Genomic DNA, 20,533 nt, shown 5'->3' with positions numbered 1-20,533 from the left:
TACAGCACAATTACATTTTTTACTATGATATAAGCTTAGAATCTTACTGCATCCCACAGTCACATCTTATCATCTAATATACTGCAAAATGGATTTAATGATGAAAAGAAAAGTAGCACAAATTTCATATTGACTTATAAGAAGGTTGGTTGAGTCAAAGAATGCAGTCATATATGGGGCATAAAAAGCCGACTGAGAAAAAGAAACAAGGATGTGTTTTTCTGAACACAAACGTATGAAATAAACAAAAATTGAAGCTTTTTTTTTTCTAATACTTAGGCCTGTCTATATAATTGCAAGCATTCTCATTCTTCAGCTGTAGCACTTGCTGCACTCAGGTCCACAGAAAGATCAAGAACCTGGAAAAAAGAACAAAAAATATATTATTATCAAGAAAAATAAATCCAGACTTCCACTGCTCCATCACATTTTTTCTTTTCCCCTTTGATATAATCTTCTGTTGATGCAACATTACATTTTAGGCATAGATGCTTTTGTGTTTCCAGATAATTGTATAGTTTATTATACACGTATATGTATATAATTACAATTATAACTGTTGATTTTCTGATTAATGGTTATAACTGTTGATTTCCTCACTTTTCCCTCTAAAGTAGAGAAGTCAAATATCTTTCACATGGTAAATCATCCATATCAGATTCTCTAAAGAAAAAATTCAAATGCTTACTTACTATAATAGTTCTTTCTGACTTCTCAATGTTCTCAAAACTGTGTAGTTACTATACTTGCAATGAAATATGTAATCTTTCCATTGTACAATAACTAAAAATACTAACCTTTCCAGTGATCTTACTGTAAATCTCAACCACATCTTTTACAGTGGTTTCAAAGTGTGTGGTAGCATCATAGCTCTGCAAGAATTTAATTCTAGGTTAGTACAGCTGATTTTTGAAGATGTTAAGAGTAAGGAAAGAAGTTACATAATATAAACTGAATAAGAAGTGCGATATGATTTCATGTCTATCATGAGGGAAACCACAAACACATGCTTTCCCTAAATTTATAGCCAACTTTAGGTTACTCTGATATGAGCTGTTAATTACTATATTTAAACCAAAAGAATATTTGATTCTTCAAGGACCTATTTATTATTAATAGACTCAAAATTTTCTATCAGTCAAATAAAGTCCTGCTTGGAAGAGCTTATTTTATAGCATAAGCACATACACAAGTGTTTGAGAGAACTTATGTAAATAGCCTATGGCCTACCTATAAGCTGTTTTGAGCTTATTTTCACAAGCAGTTCAAATTAGCTTATGAAACGAGCTTATGTTTATCCGTGACCTATTTTCATCTTATTTCAATAAAGTGTCTCAAATTAGCGCCTATTTCCATAAGCGCTTAATTAATATGTTTACCCAAACGCACCCTGAGAGTGCCTACTTTGTAATGTATTGGTATGTCAAGGGTTGAATATAATCCACTCAAGTGTCCTTCCTGTCACAATGATAAGGAAATAACAAACAACAAAAGAAAAGGAAAATATGCTTATAAGAGTTTTCTAATGAGTACTACCTTAGAGATGAAACATCCATCAGCAGCATGATCATTGGTGGGTTCATATCTATCATAAATGTCATAGAATGTCTCATCTACAGGCCCAAGAAGGTCAATTCCAGGCTTCAATTCCACCTCAGGTTGGTCAGTCTCTGCTTCTGTAGTGACAAAAGCAATATATTTTCCTTTTGGTGCTACATTGTGAGCATAAGAGCAGCAGAAGAGGTACCTGCAATAACAATGGAAATCAGGGAACACAACCTATAAAGTTGGATGTAAGAACATTCCATTCTTTTACTCTTTTTTAATTTTATAACTCCTGCAACTTAAAACTCAAGATCATGAGCATGACCTTTTTATTTTTGTTTAGAGAGAGGAAGATATTAAGAATTTTTAGGAGGACTTGTCTATCACTCAATTGGTGGTTCCCATGGATTTGGTAATGATTTGTTCTTTTCATTTGTATTTAGTAAAATGTGAAAGCACTACAGTTATTCAAAGCAAACTTACATATCTGATTTACGGCCAAGTTGCTTCTGGGGCAGAATGACTTGTGCTGAGTGAGAATCATTAGTGTCTGGAATAGGATGGCTCATGATACATATTGCACGCGCAACTTTTCCGACATTTCGAACCTGTTGGATCAATCAAATAGTGTAAGATAGAGATCACACTTCAGCATGTTCTGCTGCAATTCATGTTTAGACATTCATGCACACTAACATTTCCAATAACTAAATAAGACACTCATGAAAATATAGCTCACTGATGATACCTTATCAGGAAGATATGATGGATCACACACAACTTTCTTGCATTTTGCAGTTTCTCCTTCTGATGTCACGCCGATGGCTTTCCCAGCACTGTCAAACTCTACCTGTGTACCAGAAGATTAATAGCATGTTTGGATCAACTTCTCTTTCCTCAAAATCAATTATGACACCCACAAGCTACTTTTTTTGATCAGGAATTGGTGAACCAGAAAATAAAGGAATAAAATTGAAAGAAAACAGAACAACTAGTAAGGACAAATGAACATCTTTAAAATAACTCCAAAAAGAAAGAAGAAGAAAACAGTATCAGACAAGATAAAACAGTATCAGGAGAATTTCAATTTAATTCTCCTGATTCTAAATACAAGCTTGAATATAGTAAATCAATTGAATTTCCTGAATACAGAAGTATTGTAACAAAATTACCTTGCATTCTGGCTTGTTCAGCATGTATGTTCCACCATACACAGCACTCAAACGGGCAAATGCCTTCCAACCATGCAAAGAGTCGACATTAGTTCCTGAAGTATACTAAGTAGTAGTTTGGATGCAAACCAAAGAACACTTATTGAAGGTTATTTAATGCATTTTCTAGTAGATAATCTTCAATATCATATCCAAATGGGCTCTAAATTTACAAGGGAAGACAGATATGGAAAACCTGAGGCAACTCTCCCAGCCCATATAGTGGATATATGTAAGGTGAACCTCCTTGAAAGCGAGCTAGGGACTCTGCATAAACCTGCCAAATGAACCAAAGTGCTTCATGTGACTCTTCAAATTAACCGAAAAATCAACATATGCCAATGGCTGTATGGTCCAGAAAGAGGATGATAGCACATAACAGTGTAACACTAATGTCAAAAGCAACATTGTTGATGCTAGATTCTAGTAGACAGTAAAAATCTTTTAATTATCATCTAGTTTTCCCTTAATGGGGTTGTCATTTTAGCATAAAGCATTAAGGATTTAGCTTCTGATGTAAATTAACAATTCTTTATTTGACTCTTTAGGACGCCATAATGTTTCCATGATTAAGTGCCTTGATTTTAATATCATTGTGAGATGAGACCAACATGTTGAAACTGAAATGAGTTTGGCATTGAAGATATTTAATGCTTCCTCTGGTAGCAAGTAAGACAGAAAGAAAAGCCAAGTGAATTCTAGGACTTTAAAGTCCTTTAGGAATTTGAATTATAGTTGTGCATATCAATCATGACACAAACACATTGAAACTGAAATGTATGTGACATAGAAGATATTTGATGCATTCTTATGAGGATAATTTGTGAATTGGTACCTTGATTCTCTCCACAAAATCTTTGGCTGGTGTATCCAGGTAACTATCATCAAGATGAAGTGCCAAGGCATGACCAATGAAGTCAATGGTATCATCTTCCAACCCATATTTCGATATCAGCTGCCTTGCAGTAACTTGGTTCAAATCTAGTCCTTCATGAGATTTGGGATCACTTACTTCATAATCTTGGACATAAATGAAGAACTTCCGAGCACGGCGCTTCTCAAACAGTCCCATTAAAGGGGACTTGAGGGCTTCAACATCTGTTGCTGGAACTTTGTATATCTAAAGGTAAATAATAAAGACAGAAATTTCTCAGCTTGCAATTTAGAAGAATAGAATTGTGGAGAATTCAAATGAATGTAAAGAATATGGTGCATACCTTTCCTTTATTATAGACAAAGCTTCCATCTACAGCTTTGAAGTTCAAATACTTTGTAACATCTGTGTGGATGAGAACACGGACCAAGGCTCCATTGGCCATCATAAACTACCAAGAAACAAATCAAAAGTTAGTTTTTGTCATAATTGAATACACATAGAAAACAATCAAAACATGTAAGAAGAAAGTACAGTCCAAATGATGGAAAATCCAAGAAAAAGACAAAAGCTAAGCTATTCAATCATGAAAGAGAACTTGAAGAAAATAGCATTTTGTTTTACACATCAAAGATTGTTTTACAATAGAGTTGTCTGCTCAAATAGAAAGAAACAGAAGAACTTGGACTACATAGCCTACCATGTATGGGCAAGAACCAAGAAATATAAGCAAATAAGCACATGTTGGTTGTGCATGTTTGGGAACCCTTGTATAATTGATTCTGAAGACAAAATTAATCAATGGGAGAAGCTTTCATGAGTAGTTTCTGGGTTTCAGAATTGATTTCGATGAAAAAGAAGTTAACATGCTAGTTGTCGAACTAAAATTTTAAAGTAATTTTGAAGGTACAACATGCATAAGTGTTTCAACACCTCAACAGAAAATGAAGGAAACAATACAAAAATGAATATACACTTTTGCTATGACATTTGAAAGAAATTACCTTAGGAATCATATCAACATTGAATTCTCTGCTAGAGCCCAAGTGCTCTGGTGACTTGTCATCTCCCCTGAATCGCTTCCATAGCTATATAGCAGAATATGAGTTTTCACATGAGTGAAAGAAAAAACTAACATGAAATAGAAAGGAGAATACTTATACTGAAAATCTGCATCAGAAGAGAGGGACCTGAGTTAGATTAAGAGATGTAGAAGCCCCTCCATAGTAGTCATTTCGATCCATGTGCAACACCTAATTCAAGTGAGCAAGAAAAAAAGGAATACGACTATATATGGTCATGGACTGAAGCATCAAGAACATGAAAATTGATTGAGATGCATAGAGCATTCTGTAATTATTGAACATCTTTTCAAATACACAAATAAGTGACCCTTTTAGTATTAGTTTTAGCATTATGGTTGTTTTAGCTTGATTAGGATGTTTTAGCAAGCAAAGTAACTGTCCTAGTAAGCAATGTTATGTAATTGTAATGATTAGAGGAGTGGATATTGTTATATTTGTAAAATTGTAATTACTGACAGAATAGCTCTTTACAGCTGAACTTTTGATCATGTTACCTAAATTTAGTTGAAGTGTTGCCTAAAATTGTTTCATTTTCACTCTCTTATTTTTCACATTACCTACATGCAAAGGGAGGACTTACATTTGAGCCTTGAGGTACAAGAAAAGGGCCAGATGCTCATGATTAATCTTACAACACTTTGTAAGGAATCACAAATAGAAAGCATTGGATAAAATTTAACATTTTTGTGTCTTTAATCTTTTATTTTTTTGATGCAAAATGAATTCTTTCATGTTTTGAATGGATTATGATTCTCTCATGTCACATGACAATGTCAAGTGAAATATTGTGTATATCTCTCTTCATAAATATTTAAAGGGTTTCACATATTTAATAGATGTAAAGAGAAAGATAACCACAAAAATTTGACATGAGAGAATCCATATTTCCTTTCTTGATTTCTCTAAAAATGTCTTTAAAGCACTCATTGGACAATTTTATTTCATACTCTCCGGACAACTTGCCTCATCCCTTTCTCCATCTGAGATCTAAGCTATTGATGTTATATCTTACTATCTACAACATCTCATAATCCAAGTTCCACCTTGTGATTTGAGTTTCGAGCTTCTTTAAAGTGTTTGATAAAATCAACGGTTTAGATCTTGCATGAAGAGGTGAGGGAGAGAAGTTGGCTGAAAATGACACCGATGCAAAAACAAAATAAAAACCACTACCCTAGAGCCATTGGTATGTTTGGCTAAATATTCATAATTTCATCTTTCATTTCAACAATTTTCAGGGGAAAAAAGGTATAATCCACACTGCAATATTAATCTTAGTAACAAGCCTAAATTTTCATTTCAAGCTAGGTTTGTGTTTGTGATTTCATCTTTCATTTCCATTTCCATTTTGTTTTTCTCTATTTCTATTTTCCTAAAGCCTACATATATAGAATAGTTTATCTCAAGTTTTTAATAATACTGTTGCCACTTTCCTTGGAATACACAATCTGAATCAACCTTTTCTGATGTATCATCATCAATCTTAACATCATTTCTTTAACAATCTAATGTTGCATTAAGAAATGCAAAAGAAAAATGGCATGATCAAATGAAAATCAATAAATAAAGAGAGTGAGTGAGAGAAGAGAAATTACTTTGAGGCCATCAACTGAGAGAAGACCACTGAGGATGCATTCCTTGAGGCCTGTGCCTAGGACAATTACATCGTACTCTTCATCCATTGGAGAACAAATTGAGTTGTGAGTTTCAAGGAATAAACAAAACAAATGCAGGGAGAAAAGTGAGTAATAAAAGAAAGAAAGTTTGATAAGCGAGGAGAGGAATAAGGGAGGGTTGTGTTGTGTGTGTATAAGTTTTTGTTTGTGGGTGAAAGATTTGAAGCAGAGCATGTTTTTAGCAGCAACAAGTAACGAGATTAGCGCTCCCAAAATAACTTGTCTCATCATGCATGCACGTGTTTTCTCTTTTGAGGAGAAAAACAAAACTTATAAGTGTATTTATTTATTTATTAGCCTATAATTTTGTACGTAACAAAACATATTAATAATTACTTTCATTTTCCACACTTCCTATTTAGTTTTTTTAATAAAAGGGGAGAAGGGAAACTTTGCATTTACATTTTCTCTTTTTTTTCAATAAAAAATTAAAAACATGTGTGAACATGTACAAATTTTAGTGAAAAATAACAATTGCTGAAAAAGATACAAAAATATTTAAATAAATGAAAAAATTTAAATCACTAGATTTTAAGCTGTGACTATACGTACACCATCTCGTGTTGTCTTAGAAAAATAAAAAAATCATATTATTTCTTTATTTAATTTAAGAAGTATATGGGTGTTTTTTGTTCATGGAAAGATAAATTGCAACCTCCAGTGGTTGATGACCTCTCCTTCCCCAACGCATATGTCATCAGCTTTTACCACTTGAGCTATCATACGAGAATAAGTATATAGGTGTTTGGTTTTCACATTTCCTATTTTCATTTTCAAAGAAATCATAGAGATTAAAACTTAAAACATGTTTGTGGGAAAAATTAAGTATCTAATCATATGAATGATATAAAAATGGTAAATGGACTCTTAATCTTAAGTTATCTATAATACGCCGTTAAGAAAGAAAAAATAGGTAGTATTAAAGTTTTATTTACATCTTAACTATAGCGACACTACCACAAAAAAGGGCTTGGGTAGCGGTTAAGTTCAACGTTGGGTAGCGGTTAAGGGGGTGGTGCTAAACTCAGCGTTGCTAAAATTGGGTAGCAGTTCTGAACCGCTACGCAATTAAAATTAAGGTAGCGGTTCCGTGAACCGGTTCCCATCTCTATACACTAGCAGCAGTTATAACCGCTACGCAAGTGTGGAATTTGTTTTTCCGAAACCGCTACCTTACTCCTTTTTTTTTTTTCATTTGCTACCTACACATTAGCAGCGGTTATAACCGCTACGCAAATACGGAAATATTTTTTTAAGAACCGCTACCTTACTCTTTTTTTTTTAATCGCTACCTACACATTAGCTGCGGTTATAACTGCTACCTTACTCTTTCTTCTTCTTAATTTAGTCCCTTTTTTTAACATAAACCAATAAATTCGTTTTTTGACAAAAGAAACCAATAAAATTAGAGCAATATTACTAATTTCACAGTTGATACTCAATCCATATAATTGCTAAAACCATAACAAATTTCATAGTTCTGAAATCTCAAATAAATTCTACCCATAAACTAAATAAGCAGACATTGATTGTAAACTACACCTAGCAACCGAATTAATTAAAAATCGTCCACCAAAACAAATTCCATAGATCTGAGATCCTCGAAACTAGATACCAACAACTACATTGTCAGTGACATTCCTCTCATGGTAGGCATAGTCTATTACCATTTCTCCAAATGAAACAACCAGTGAACTTGTTTCCTTGCAATTAGTCTTCCTTCACAGTAGCAAAGGCAACATAGAACTTCCATTCACCAGCAGACTATTTTCTTTCCTGGTATCAAAAACATCTCTGATAGAATTATTTAGATTAGATAAAGATATATAAAAATCAATCACCTTTCATTCCTTGCAATTAGTCTTCCTTCACAGTAGCAAAGGCTTAGATCTCTCGAATATCAGGAGTGTTAACAAGTTTTCTTCAATATACAATTCTTTCTTTCCAAAAAAAAACACTAAAAAAGAAATAAGAGGAGAGACAAAACCAGTAGGAAACATGTATATAAGGATAAAAGAAAGAAAGCTTCAAAGCCATGATCTTACTTCTTTATCACACCTTTAGCACCAAGTATGCCTTTCTTTTTCTTTTGTGGAGTATCACCAACCTGAAAATCGGAAACAAAATAACTTTCTGAAAATTGCAGAGTATCACCGACCTGAAAATCTGAAGAATGCCCATATACTATAATAATCTAGTTTTTTTAATTTCAAGGAACGAAGGTACAAAATTTTATCCAAATAATGAATTTCTCCAATTCCTTTATATATCAGCCAATAGAACTCTTAGGTAGAAGCCATGACTAAACATCATAAACCAATTAAATTTTCATAGATACAGGAAAAATAAAATAAATGTGCGAAAGTCCATATCTAATATACATAGAAAGCACGAACCTTCTCTAGTAGGAAAGCACGAACCTTCTCTAGTATCCCAAATACAATTTTATACAATCTGGAGAAAATTTCAGAGTTGGTTGAAGGAGAATATGTAAGTGCCTTCAAGGATTGTAGTCTTCGAGCATGAACTACAAAGCATAAGTGAAAAAGGAATCAAGACATCATCTCAAAATGGAAGACATCCTTCAACATGCACACATCCTTTTTTGGTCTCCACAAATTCAATAGAAAAATTTGATATTCCTCTTAAGTCTGAAAATGCACTAAAATAGAATGCATCTATAAGTTAAAAGTTATATACAAATTTTCTCTCCCTTCAAAAGCTACATAAGTTATGACTTTGACATGCATTAAGTCCCTACAGTTTTTACCAAGAAAACTTGTTACTATAATGGTTGAAGCCAAAATTACAACCGCACTACCAAAGATGCATCCTAGTCAAAAAGGAATTTAAAGGCATCTAGCATTTTTGTATAAGACTTATCCTTGCAGTGACAGAGGAATTTATAAACATGCCATTATTTTTTTGAGCAAAGTTAACTTAATTTCAGCTGGAAGCCAATGTTACAAGGCATTATATGAAAGAGTATCTGTAAACCCCCCAAAAATGAAGACACATCAGAACAATGTGGCATTCACAAAGCTTTTTAGCTAGCACTGTGTGTGTATATTTAAGTAAAGTTTTTCATCAGAAAAAGAAAGCGTATTTGAACCTTCACTTTTCAAATCGTTCAACCTTGAGGAAGTAAGCGCAAGTAGGATGAATTTTTTTTTTATCACCAAAGATAACAAATTCATTGAAGGGAGTATAAGGGGTACTTCAATCCCATATACATATAAAGAGAGAGGAAAAGAAAAAGAACTGGACAGAACAGAGTAAAAAACAGAACAGAGCAAGGTCATATAATAACTAAGACCAATGCAAATAAACAAAGCTTATAACCTTCCAAAACCCAAACCACGAGACCAAGTAGTGAAAGTTAGAATTGCAGGTAGCAGCTTGTAAACCAACAAAAAACTAGAAGATCTATGTGGTAAAATTCAGTGCAGCAACGACACACACCAAGGCCTCACTGTCTTCAATTCTGGTCCAAAAAGAGAGAATACCATGGCTGTAACTACAGGGATCCCAAACAGACAAGAGAATTTGAACTCCAATCAATTGATGAAAAATGAAAGAAACTTAAGGAAACATAAGGGCCTTCAAATTACCAATCCGCAAGGTATCTGCATCTGCCTCAGAATTATGCAGAAGAAAACAGTAACAGCCCTCCAAAAAACTTAACAAGTTTTAGACCCCCAAATTACAAAGCCATATATCTGCTAAAGACAAAACTCCTAGAAACTAAAGGCTAGATTACCCAAGATGAAAAGAAAAGCATTTAAAAAACTACAAAACCAAATAGCATTCAGCCCCAATTTGAATTGGCCAGCTTAGAGACACAAACCAGAACACAACACAACACTTTTGATGTCACCACACCAGAAAACACCAACAAGAACATTTAGGTTGTTTCCTTTGTAAAATTCTAACAATAATAAATATTCAATTTGAGTCAATGTTCTTTTCAACACACAAACAACCTTGATCAGTCATATTTCACAATTTTACAAGACCCACAGATGGAAATTGAAACTCCCATCTTCTTTCAAAGAAAATAGGGAACATACAGCAGGCGAGGAAGAAAACTGAACAAGAAAAAAACTGACCTTATCACAGAGGAAGAGTCGTTGAAGGGGAGCCTCTGGTGTGGTGGGTGCGCTGCCGGCGGACTGTCGAGCTTGTGTCGAGCGTCGAGCACTGGCGGAAGTGAAGGAAACACCTGCAGAATGTGCGACAGTTACAACAGCAAGTAAGAGTTACGACATCGAGCAAGGGTTGAGAAAAGTGGACTAGCAGCGGAGGATTGTGGTTCAGATGGGGAGAGGTTACAAGGGAGCAAGGTTTGCAGCGTGCAGTCGAGTGAGGGAAGAGAAAAGGGATTCACGGTTAGGGTTTTGTGAAATTTAATTTAGGGAAAAATATATTAACTTGGGTAGTGGTTCAATTAACCGCTCCCTAACAACCAGAATTGCAACTTGGGTAGCGGTTCCATATAAGATAGAGTTTTTATATTTTTTTTAATTTTAAAAATTGTTGCTTTTACGTAATTTTTTTTTTTTATAACACTTGGGCAGCACTAACATTGAACCGCTACCCCATAGCTGCTGCCCAACCCCTTTTTGTGGTAGTGCGACTTTTCTTATGTACCAAAAAAACTATAGTAATTGTTTGTGTAAATAAATTTTATATATTGACAGTGCACAACTTTTTAATTCATAAATATATGAATGATTTTTATTTCACATGACAAATTTTATTTATTGGATAAGAAATGTGACAACAAATAAAATCAGGATTTTGGTCCATGTATGTACGAAAAAAATTAATCAAGTAAAATTAGTCAGATTGTCACACGAGTTATTGCTCAAATTATACAAATACGTACAATAATCTCTATAACGGTAAAACACAATATACAGGCAAGACAAAAGTTTATATGATGATAAACTATAGATACAACCATAGCATCTGCTACCATATTATTTAAATTGCTAAAATAAAATACAAAGGCTAATGCAATAATAATTCAATTCTTTATGTAGGGCCTTACCCCTTAATTAGATCTAATTACTTTACCAGTTGTTTTTAAACACATCAAACACTAGTACTGGATTTAATTGGTTGAGCGATGCAGAAAGGGAACCAATCCGTTCATTGCTAACTCCTCACAGTTCTTTAAATCAACATTTTATTTTATTGTAATAAAGGCAACCTGCAGGAAAAATTGAGATGAACTTAGCTTCTAACAACTACCAAGTAACAGACCAATCCAACTCTATTAGGACAAAATGACTTCAAAAACCAAAATATATATTAATCAAAAGGATTTCATATAATTATTTGAACTTATCACATAACATATATTCAAAAGAAGTTGTCAGATTATGCTCTAAAACTAATTAGACCATATTTTTTCTAAGCAAAATAAATTTATTGGAATACAAGGAGTACTATATACAAATCGAATTTAGCAATTCAGAAAGTCAAGAACAAAATCTAGCAACAGAGTTTAAAGAGAACAAACTCTAAGACCCAACACGGATGACATCTATAATTGTAGTAAAGCTAATAACCCCACTTCTAAAAGTAATGCCATTATCAAATTTCCTCAAGCCCCATAAGACCAGAATTTGTAACATGTGAATAGACAACCATGAGATTCACAAAGTTGTGATAAAGTTGAGGGAAGCACAACTTCATAGCCTAACCAAGCATAAAATCTGACCATATATGTGAAACTACAATGTAATAATAAATTAGTAATGTCTTCTATGTGGGGAGGAAGAAGAAACACAAAGATGAGAAGTTGGAGAAGACAAAACATTTCGATTGATCCAAGGTAACTATCAGCTGGTTATGTCCACTCATTCCCTTAAAATTAGAATTTTAAGAAACAAAAGATAAAATATTATGAATTCATAACATCAATGTTTTAAAACTCGGCTCGGCCATCGACTCGGTCGGGGTACTGAGTCACTGAGTCACTGGTCGGACCAGTGGGTCACTGGTTCGATTGCTTGACTCGGTGTATATTAAAAAATCATAAAAAATGTCCAATGCAATATATATTTAATATATAATTAATAAAATCCGTCTCCAATCAATAACATAGTAATGGTGCAATGGTTAGGTTTCCTCCATATTTCCACCATGACTTGTGTTCAAACCCTCCTGGCTGCATTTTGAACATAATATCAAGTTTTTTCCCTACTACATACAAAATGTTTCTAACTGGATTAAAAAAAAAACAATTTGAATGGCCCAAAATGTTTAATTATAAGGTAACCGGGCTTCCACATATGGCCCAACGTCAACAAACTTTAAAAAAAAAACATGAAAATGGAGACTGGCATTGACCAAAAAAAAAAGGTAACTCGCCGATTCAATCAAAAAACCGGCCGAGTCACCGGTTTGACCATTAAATCGACCGGTTCGAAATGGTTCCAGTCGAGTGGCTTGCATAACCGGTCTGAAGTGTGGCTCGGACCGGTCAGGTCACCGAGTCCCGGTCCGAGCCGAGTCTTAAAACACTAATCAAGCTACTTTCCTAGACCATTATGGATTAGTCACATCGTCAGCTGAATATACAGCCGCAATAAACGTTAGCATAATTCCCTTCCTCATCAGCATCATTCACATGGCGAGCTAGGGAGGAGAGATTTTAATGGAGAAGAGGAGAGGAAAGAGGAATGGAGATGAGAGATTTTAAATTTTATTATGTTTGGTTAAGACGAGGGAAGAGGAAGGGAAGAGAAGGGAAGGGAGGGGGAGTATTTGGTTCAGGAGGGAAGAAGATATTTCAAAACATATTTACTTTTATTGTCCTAACTTCTTTTAAAAAAACTAAACATAAGTAAGGACATTTTTGTCTTAACGAAATATTTCTCCTCCAATTCCCTCTACTTTTGGAGGGGACACAAAATCGAGTTAAGAAGGGTTTTGTCACCTCTATTTCTCTTCTCTCCCCTCCTAAAAATTGAACCAAATGAATAAGTTTAAAAAAAATTATCCCCACCTCCAACTAAACACTGTGTAAGAGCCAAATTGGATTGGTTCCACAACCTTCTCATCATAATGAAGGAAATCATGATTATGCTTTCATCATTTATGTTATTACATAATTTCCTCCATTACCATTATTGCAACTAATAGGGCTCTAATTATATAAGGAGTGCTTAGATTAATTGAAAGCCATGTGCACTTTAGGGTTCGAAAGACAAAGTGAAGCGTGCGACTAGCTAAGCTCCGTCCTCTAGACTTGGTTGAAGTTTTCTTCAGCAACCATGGTTGAAGACCAAGCCACTGATAAAAAAGCCAAGCACAACGCCACTGACCAAAGGTCAAGCACAAAGTCATTGACTAAAGGTCAAGCAATTGTGCTAGCGCCCTTTGATCACGCACCCGACTATGGAAGGCAGTCATGACTCTTTCCCTGATTAACGCTACATGTCTGCATAAGTCAACTAACGGTGTGCCTTGATCAGCACCTTATGCCTATTGAATCAACTAACCATATGTCTTGATCAATGCCGCCTGCCTATTAAGTCAATCAAGAGAAGAGTAAGAGAAAGGAGGGCATACAGTTGGTCAACAAGGAAGATAGCTCTTGTTCGTTCACGAGGTGGATCGGAAAGGCCGAGCTTGGTTGAAGTTTTCTTCAGCAACCATGGTTGAAGACCAAGCCACTGATAAAAAAATCAAGCACAATGTCACTGACCAAAGGTCAAGCACAAAGCCATTGACTAAAGGTCAAGCAGTTGTGCTAGCGCCCTTTGATCACGCACCCGGCTATGGAAGGCAGTCATGACTCTTTCTCTGATAAACGCTACCTATCTGCATAAGTTAACTAACGGTGTGCCTTGATCAGCACCTTATGCTTATTGAATCAACTAACCATATGTCTTGATCATCGTCGTTTTCCTATTAAGTCAATCAACTCTGCACCTTAGCTTGATCAGTGTTGTCTGCCTATTAAGACAACCTACCATGTAATATAGGAGGTTCTTAGGGTAAGGAGGTCTAACTACTATAAAAAGGGAACCTCTGGAGGTTCACGTATATTCGCCTCACTATTCGAATAACACTCTAAACATTTCTTACTCAGAGTTATTCCAGAACACTTCCCCAACATTACAAACATCTTTCAATCATGCATAACAAACATCTTTCAAGATTTTAATCCCTAAGACCCCCCTCTCCTTAGCCTTACAAATTTGTATATTAATAGGAGTATGAACTTTCAATTCTTTTAGTAGGTTTTAGACAGATAAATATTGGTCAAATATTCAAAACCGAATTAAAAATAGCACTTCTCCCTTCCATAGACAATCATTATATACTAATCAGCAGACAATGTTGATTCTAATATTTCGAAAGAATAATGATTAGTTTCACTAAAAAATAAATACCGTTAATCCTATTGTGGAATTCATTATTATCTTTACATATTTCCTAAGAGATAATAGTTGAAGTAAACTAACCCCAACTTGAGAGACGTGTCACTACCATCTTCTTCAAGAAGATAAGATGAAGAGCTAATAGTGGACTCTAATGATTGCCTTTGTCCATACTGTGTAAGGCTTGGTACCTAAAATTACATGTATTTCATTAATATATGCTGAGAGTCGATCCCTCCATAGGAGAGAATGATGGAGCACAAATACTCATTGAACAAGAGTTTGAAAAGACTATATAAAACCTGTTTCAATTTTTGGTTTTCTTCAATCAGTTCCACTTCCTGCATGGCCATACAATCAAACATTTTACTATCCGATCCTTTATAAATATAAAATTGGCGCATTTAATAATTTCTAACATAATCTATAAAAGAAATGAGATTGAGAAAAGAAAAAAAAAACTTGTCTGCTCCTCTTGTCTCCTGCCCTACCCTCTTATCAGAAGTAACAATTGAGGAAAAGAAAATCTCTCTTTTTAAAACTAATTCCGTCTCCTAATTGCTAATTTTTTTTATGAGATCATGCTATATTTTGATAGGAGGGACCTGGGAAAAGAAAGAATAGGAAAAGAGGGCACATAATTTCAACCCAAAGAAATTAGATTGCAAGGATCATTATAAATAGGATAAATTGATGCTTATGCCTACTGTGAACCAAGAAAAACTTAAGACTTGATTGTTTAAAGTTTTCAAAACAATTTTCAGTTTTTAAAAATAGTTCTCATTTTCAGTTTTTAAAACTAAAAAATCAAAACAGTTAAAAGATGTTTTCAGATATTAGTTTTCTAAATGTTATAAAACATGTCATTCAAACTGTTTTTTTCCTCTGAAAACTGTTTTTAAAAATTATTTCTGAAAATTACTTTAAAAACTGAAAACTAAATCTGCAATTAAACAGACTTTTAGTTAAAAATGTTTTTCAGAAGATTAATTTTAGCACAAAAAGAAGTTCAGGAGTACTGAACGAGTATTTAACATGGTCAACCGCAAAATTTCCCTAAAACTAATAACCATATTTTCACATTTATATGTATATTGTATGCCAACAATTATATAGAATGAATCAATAGAAGTTTGGTTTAGCTTTTACCTTTCTCTTAAGGGTGCTGATTTCTTGCATAAATTTTTCATCCTGAAACATATCAGTATCCTATAAGAAGCATGTATACATTTCCACAAAACCATATATAATTGGAAGTATTGCAAGTTATAGGTCCTAATGATTTAATCTTCTGTGAAATGAAAATAGTGGACAATGAGTAATACTAGGTATAGTAGCAGGGTACATACCTTCACTCTGGAAACACTGGCTAAACTTCTTTTAAGTACTTCCTCTAGTTTCTGAAGCTGATGTAATGTCAATCCTTGCAGATCTTCCCCGTTCAACTGCCTGTGTTAAATTAAGACGGAAACCTAGTCTATCAATGATATAATTTCCTATGATGTATATATATGCACCTTATGAACCAAATTAGTCCTATGTGTGTACCTCAGTTCATGTGTCTTTTCTTCTACTTTCTTGCGCAGTGTGTCATTGGAGTCACTCTCAAACTGCATAAACTGATCAAAATAAATTATTTTAACTTTTAATTGTGATTTTCCTTTATGTGATTAGTTATGAAAAGTGATTTCATGTTTGAAATACAATTACCACATCAGTTTTTGTTTTGAAGCTTTATAAGATTAAGGAATAACTCATATAAAACTGGGACTTACAAATCAAAGGATCAAACCTTAGAGAGCACTACAATATATCATCATAAATACACATCAAAGTCCAAACTAGCATGCTCTAATTCACTAGAAGACTAACAAACTGAAAACATAATGAAAAAAAAAATTAAGCATGACCACTAATAGTACACTACTGGAATTCAAAATAAAAATCAAGGATCACATGCTCCAAGTCTCCAACTTATTTATTCTACTTTCAACACATTTTGCTTTGACAAGGGCTATTCTAGCGTCAAGTAGCACGGCTAACACGCTTCATCGGAGCAAACATTTGACTTTGCCATTGGACTCTAAAGTTTAAAGGAAACAGCCGATAAAGCCCAAATGCGAGTGGTGGTGGCCGCAGTCCGCAGATCAAAGATGGTCGCAGGCGGTGGTTACAAGTGAAAGTCGGTGGTTGGTGTTCACCGATGGCGGCCATGGTGATAAACAATAGAAGAGGGAAGAAGAGAGGAAAAACTTGCACTAAAAGAAGAGAAAAACTCACCTATGGGTAGAAATCCACCTATTGTGAGAAGAAATTAAGCTCTTCTTTGAAGGGAAAGAAAAGAGAAATTAAACCCAAAAGGAGAATAGTATTAAAAATATAACCGTTATTTGTTAGATATAATTATTCGTTTAAGCTTTTAAGATAATTAATCCTCATCAACATGGTATCAGAGTTTCTATGTCGACTAAGCGGTCCGGAGTTCAATCTTTACCGCCCCTATTTCTTCTAATAAAAAATGAATTTCAGCACATGAAATAATTGATTCTGGACCGACATAACCGGCCCCCAAATGAGGTGGAAGCACTTGATCTGCTAGGGTTCTTTTCTTTTCCAAGGTGTAACTTCTCTCCAAAATTGAATTAAGAGCTAGGACTTGATTGTGAAAATATAACCCCAAACGCCAAAAAAATAACTCTTATAGTAGATAATCAACTATTCTTTCTCTATTCCCAACTAAAAAAATGATAACTTAAACACCAAAATTAAAGATGAGATCTTAAAGTTAGAGGTCGCCAATGCAAGTACAAGGTTGCTTCATGCATTGTGATAAAACAAAAAGGCCACATTGTGATGTCGAATCAATGCAAGCATGCAAGATCATCAGTCAGCAAATATTCCAGAGAAAAATGGCAAGTTCAACGAAATACCCGGATCAAAGGGTATATCATAAATTCATCATTATATCCAAGTAATAATAATTACAATATAAACAAGTAAGAAGTTAATCTTATATTCACCTGCTCAATAGGTAGGTGCTCCAATCTGTGAATCCCTGAACACTGACTACGCCTTTCAATTACTTGTTGAATGCTGAAATTAAATATCACAGATCTCTGAGATTCAAGTTTTTCAATTTTTCTTCTTCTATAATTTCTTTTGACATAATGATGCTCTTGTATAAAAGTAAGAACTATATACGTACGACAATAATGTCAATAAGAACTTCATGTTTGTGTTGTCTATATCATCGATCAGTAATCATTATATATTGGTCTAAATTAGTTTTTTTTTTTCTGGGTACAGCTTTAGCTAGTTCAAGAAAGCACAAATGTTTATTTACAAGGTCATGGAGAAACCATTTCGACAAAGTTTGCGTTCTAAAGAGCAAGTTTTTAGGGTAAACTACAAATAGTTTTTTTTCCTTTCATTACTTATTTGATTTCACTTTATTTTTTATTTTAAAATATTTGTATAAAATACAGCAGAAATACCTAACCTTCTGATACATATGTCATGAATTCATGAGCCAAATAAGTACTCCTCAATAATTAATTAGAATATAGCAAATCAACATTTCTCTCTCTCTTTTCATCAACAAAATAAGGAGACGTATAGTTATAATTAAAACCTGACCAGACACTTTTAAGTTTTAACTCCTGGTGGTTTCATTTAGTAAGTTTCAATCATTATTCCCTTCAACAAAGAATATAGTATGAAAGAAGGTATAAACAGTGATTAATCTGCAACATGAATCAATTACCTTGAACTAGCATACTCAAAGAGCTTGTTAGTTGCAGAAAAGACTATGAGAGCTATGTCTGCATCACAAAGAGTTGAGAGCTCCTGAGCTTTCTTGAAAAGCCCTTTTCTCCTCTTTGAGAATGTCACTTGCCTCGAACTTATGTTGTCTATTTTCTTTATCTGTATCCTCTTTCTAGTCATATCCCCTATTTCAAAATCATCCACACAGAACAAACCACACTACTACTATTATTAAAAAACATTAAAAAAATCCAGATTAACATGATAAAAAGTAAATCCCTAGGTTTCATACACAAAATAGAGAAATATTAACTATCCTTTGCAAAATCAATTCTTAGACGAAGCTTATGTGAGTAGTTTTTTAGTGTCAAAACTGATTCTGAAGAAAGAGAAATCGGTCAAAACATACTAAATATCCCGCGGGTGAAATGCTTTGGTCAAGAAGCTAGCTAAGTGATTATGAGAGGAAAAGTGATTTTGAAAGTATTAAAAGTGGATTCATACGCACAAGGGCAGGGAAGAAGCAACTAACAAATTATCAAGACCAGTCCAGCTTCATAACAAAGAGAGCATAGACTAATTTACCTAAATTTATTCAAAAGTTTTTTTTGTTTTTTTCTTCATACATATATGGAAGGTGGGAAGTATATAAACGGAGAAAGACTAAAAATAGAAACTAAACAAACTTCTTGAAGTAGCAAAACAATAAGGATCTTTCCTTCACCAAGAATCCCAGAACAACTTGCCTGTCAAAAAATGGAAAATTTTGCAGATAAAGAAGCAGTTCCAAGATGAGAAAAAAATGTGAGAGTGGAGGCTTACAAGACAAGAGGTGAACCAATCCTAGCTTTCCAGAAATGGGTGATTGGAATGAACGATATGATTCGCTATTCCCAAATACGTCTGTCTAAATGCGCCCAGTTCAGATATCAGACTGAGTTGTATTGATGTGATATTGTGATGAGTGTGCCCTTTCTTTTTCTTTTTATGAATAATGTTATCTTCACACCTCTCTTTGAGGTGGAGAAGAGAGGTGGAGAGAGGTGGAAGGATGAGAAAGATAGAAAGAAAAGAAAAAGTAAGAGAGAGAAAGTATGAGATGTGATAGATGATAAAATGAGATAAATACAAATAAAAATGAGTGGAAATGAAGTGTTTAAAAAATGAGGTGTGTATATATCATTATTGTCTTTTTATGTTCAATTTGCTGCTTCCTTGCTTTTCTACAACAAAAACTATTAATTCCTCTCTAGGCCCCACAAATTAGTTTGTTGTTATAGCACTCCTCTACCATATATGATACTAATTCATTCATCTGTTTCAAAATAATTGTCTCTTTATAGGAAAAAAAAATGGTTTCATAGTAATATTCTACTTAGAATTCCAATTGATTATTAATTGATATTTTTTCATACAATGCACAAAAAATTTAAATAAGTAGAGATTAAAGTAAAATTCAAAGAGTAAATTAGAACAATAAATAATATATTTTAAAAAAATTAATATTCGTGTTTCTATTCAATTATTTTGAAACAAATATAATCTAAATTTTACAGGAGGCTTAAATATGTTTTTGGTCCTCTAAATTCAAGGTTCTATGGTTTAGGCTCCTCTAGTTTATTTTTTTTGTAAAACACCCTTAAACGAAAATAATGTTAAAGTGTCAACCCCTTTCGTCTACTATCTACTAAATTATCTAACAGACGCTGACGTGACATGATTTAAGAGGGACTTAAACCAAAGAACCATAATTTTAGAGACTTAAACCAAATAACTATGATTTTAGAGGACCTGAAACTTAATTCTTATCATGATCTTAGGTACTCCTAAAATCATAGTTCTTTAATTTAGGTCCCTCTGGCTCTAAAGAACGGAAGGTGATGGTAAAAGCTAAAATCTCAGTGTTATTTTTCATTAAGGGGTCTTTTCCAAAAGAAAATTTTAGAAGACCTAAAGAACTCTGGTTTTGGCTATGTTT

At 33.8% G+C, this 20,533-nt stretch overlaps 2 protein-coding genes across 6 annotated transcripts; both read right to left on the bottom strand.

The window, feature by feature from the left end:
* Window positions 1–101: 101 nt before the first annotated feature.
* On the bottom strand, window positions 102–6,516 carry LOC130716275 (guanosine nucleotide diphosphate dissociation inhibitor At5g09550). The gene is made up of 12 exons (XM_057566487.1): window positions 6,311–6,516; window positions 4,821–4,883; window positions 4,635–4,718; window positions 3,974–4,081; window positions 3,592–3,876; window positions 2,953–3,033; window positions 2,718–2,780; window positions 2,294–2,395; window positions 2,029–2,153; window positions 1,537–1,747; window positions 798–872; window positions 102–359 (listed from the first exon to the last, which is right to left on the bottom strand). Exons 1-12 carry the CDS (start codon window positions 6,395–6,397, stop codon window positions 306–308), a joined length of 1,338 nt encoding a protein of 445 aa, XP_057422470.1. The 5' UTR covers window positions 6,398–6,516; the 3' UTR covers window positions 102–305.
* A 4,792-nt stretch (window positions 6,517–11,308) lies between these two features.
* Window positions 11,309–19,536, bottom strand: LOC130714068 (MADS-box protein AGL24-like). 5 transcript variants are annotated; one of them, XM_057563931.1, is made up of 10 exons: window positions 19,378–19,521; window positions 19,242–19,301; window positions 18,554–18,740; window positions 17,811–17,883; window positions 16,339–16,409; window positions 16,140–16,239; window positions 15,940–15,981; window positions 15,093–15,131; window positions 14,875–14,981; window positions 11,309–11,606 (listed from the first exon to the last, which is right to left on the bottom strand). In XM_057563931.1, exons 3-10 carry the CDS (start codon window positions 18,733–18,735, stop codon window positions 11,588–11,590), a joined length of 633 nt encoding a protein of 210 aa, XP_057419914.1. In that variant the 5' UTR covers window positions 18,736–18,740; window positions 19,242–19,301; window positions 19,378–19,521; the 3' UTR covers window positions 11,309–11,587. The 5 variants fall into 5 exon arrangements, with proteins under 5 accessions (XP_057419914.1, XP_057419916.1, XP_057419912.1 ...); XM_057563933.1 differs by lacking the exon at window positions 19,242–19,301 and having other exon boundaries at window positions 16,339–16,400; window positions 19,378–19,536; XM_057563929.1 differs by lacking the exon at window positions 19,242–19,301 and having other exon boundaries at window positions 19,378–19,535.
* Between the last annotated feature and the right edge of the window lie 997 nt (window positions 19,537–20,533).

Source organism: Lotus japonicus, chromosome 4, assembly GCF_012489685.1.
Source record: "Lotus japonicus ecotype B-129 chromosome 4, LjGifu_v1.2".
Taxonomy (NCBI): Eukaryota; Viridiplantae; Streptophyta; class Magnoliopsida; order Fabales; family Fabaceae; genus Lotus; species Lotus japonicus.
This window is presented reverse-complemented; position numbering and strand designations above follow the sequence as displayed.

Excerpts from the sequence above, each read along its gene's own strand:
- LOC130714068 (XM_057563929.1), bottom strand. The coding sequence starts at position 18,735 with ATGACTAGAAAGAGGATACAGATAAAGAAAATAGACAACATAAGTTCG. Across the intron at positions 17,884-18,553 it reads TTTGAGTATGCTAGTTCAAG|CATTCAACAAGTAATTGAAA; the intron begins GTAATTGATTCA and ends ATTTAATTTCAG. Across the intron at positions 16,240-16,338 it reads GAAAAGACACATGAACTGAG|GCAGTTGAACGGGGAAGATC; the intron begins GTACACACATAG and ends AATTTAACACAG.
- LOC130716275 (XM_057566487.1), bottom strand. The coding sequence starts at position 6,397 with ATGGATGAAGAGTACGATGTAATTGTCCTAGGCACAGGCCTCAAGGAA. Across the intron at positions 4,082-4,634 it reads ATGTTGATATGATTCCTAAG|TTTATGATGGCCAATGGAGC; the intron begins GTAATTTCTTTC and ends GTTTCTTGGTAG. Across the intron at positions 2,154-2,293 it reads CATCATATCTTCCTGATAAG|GTTCGAAATGTCGGAAAAGT; the intron begins GTATCATCAGTG and ends TTGATCCAACAG.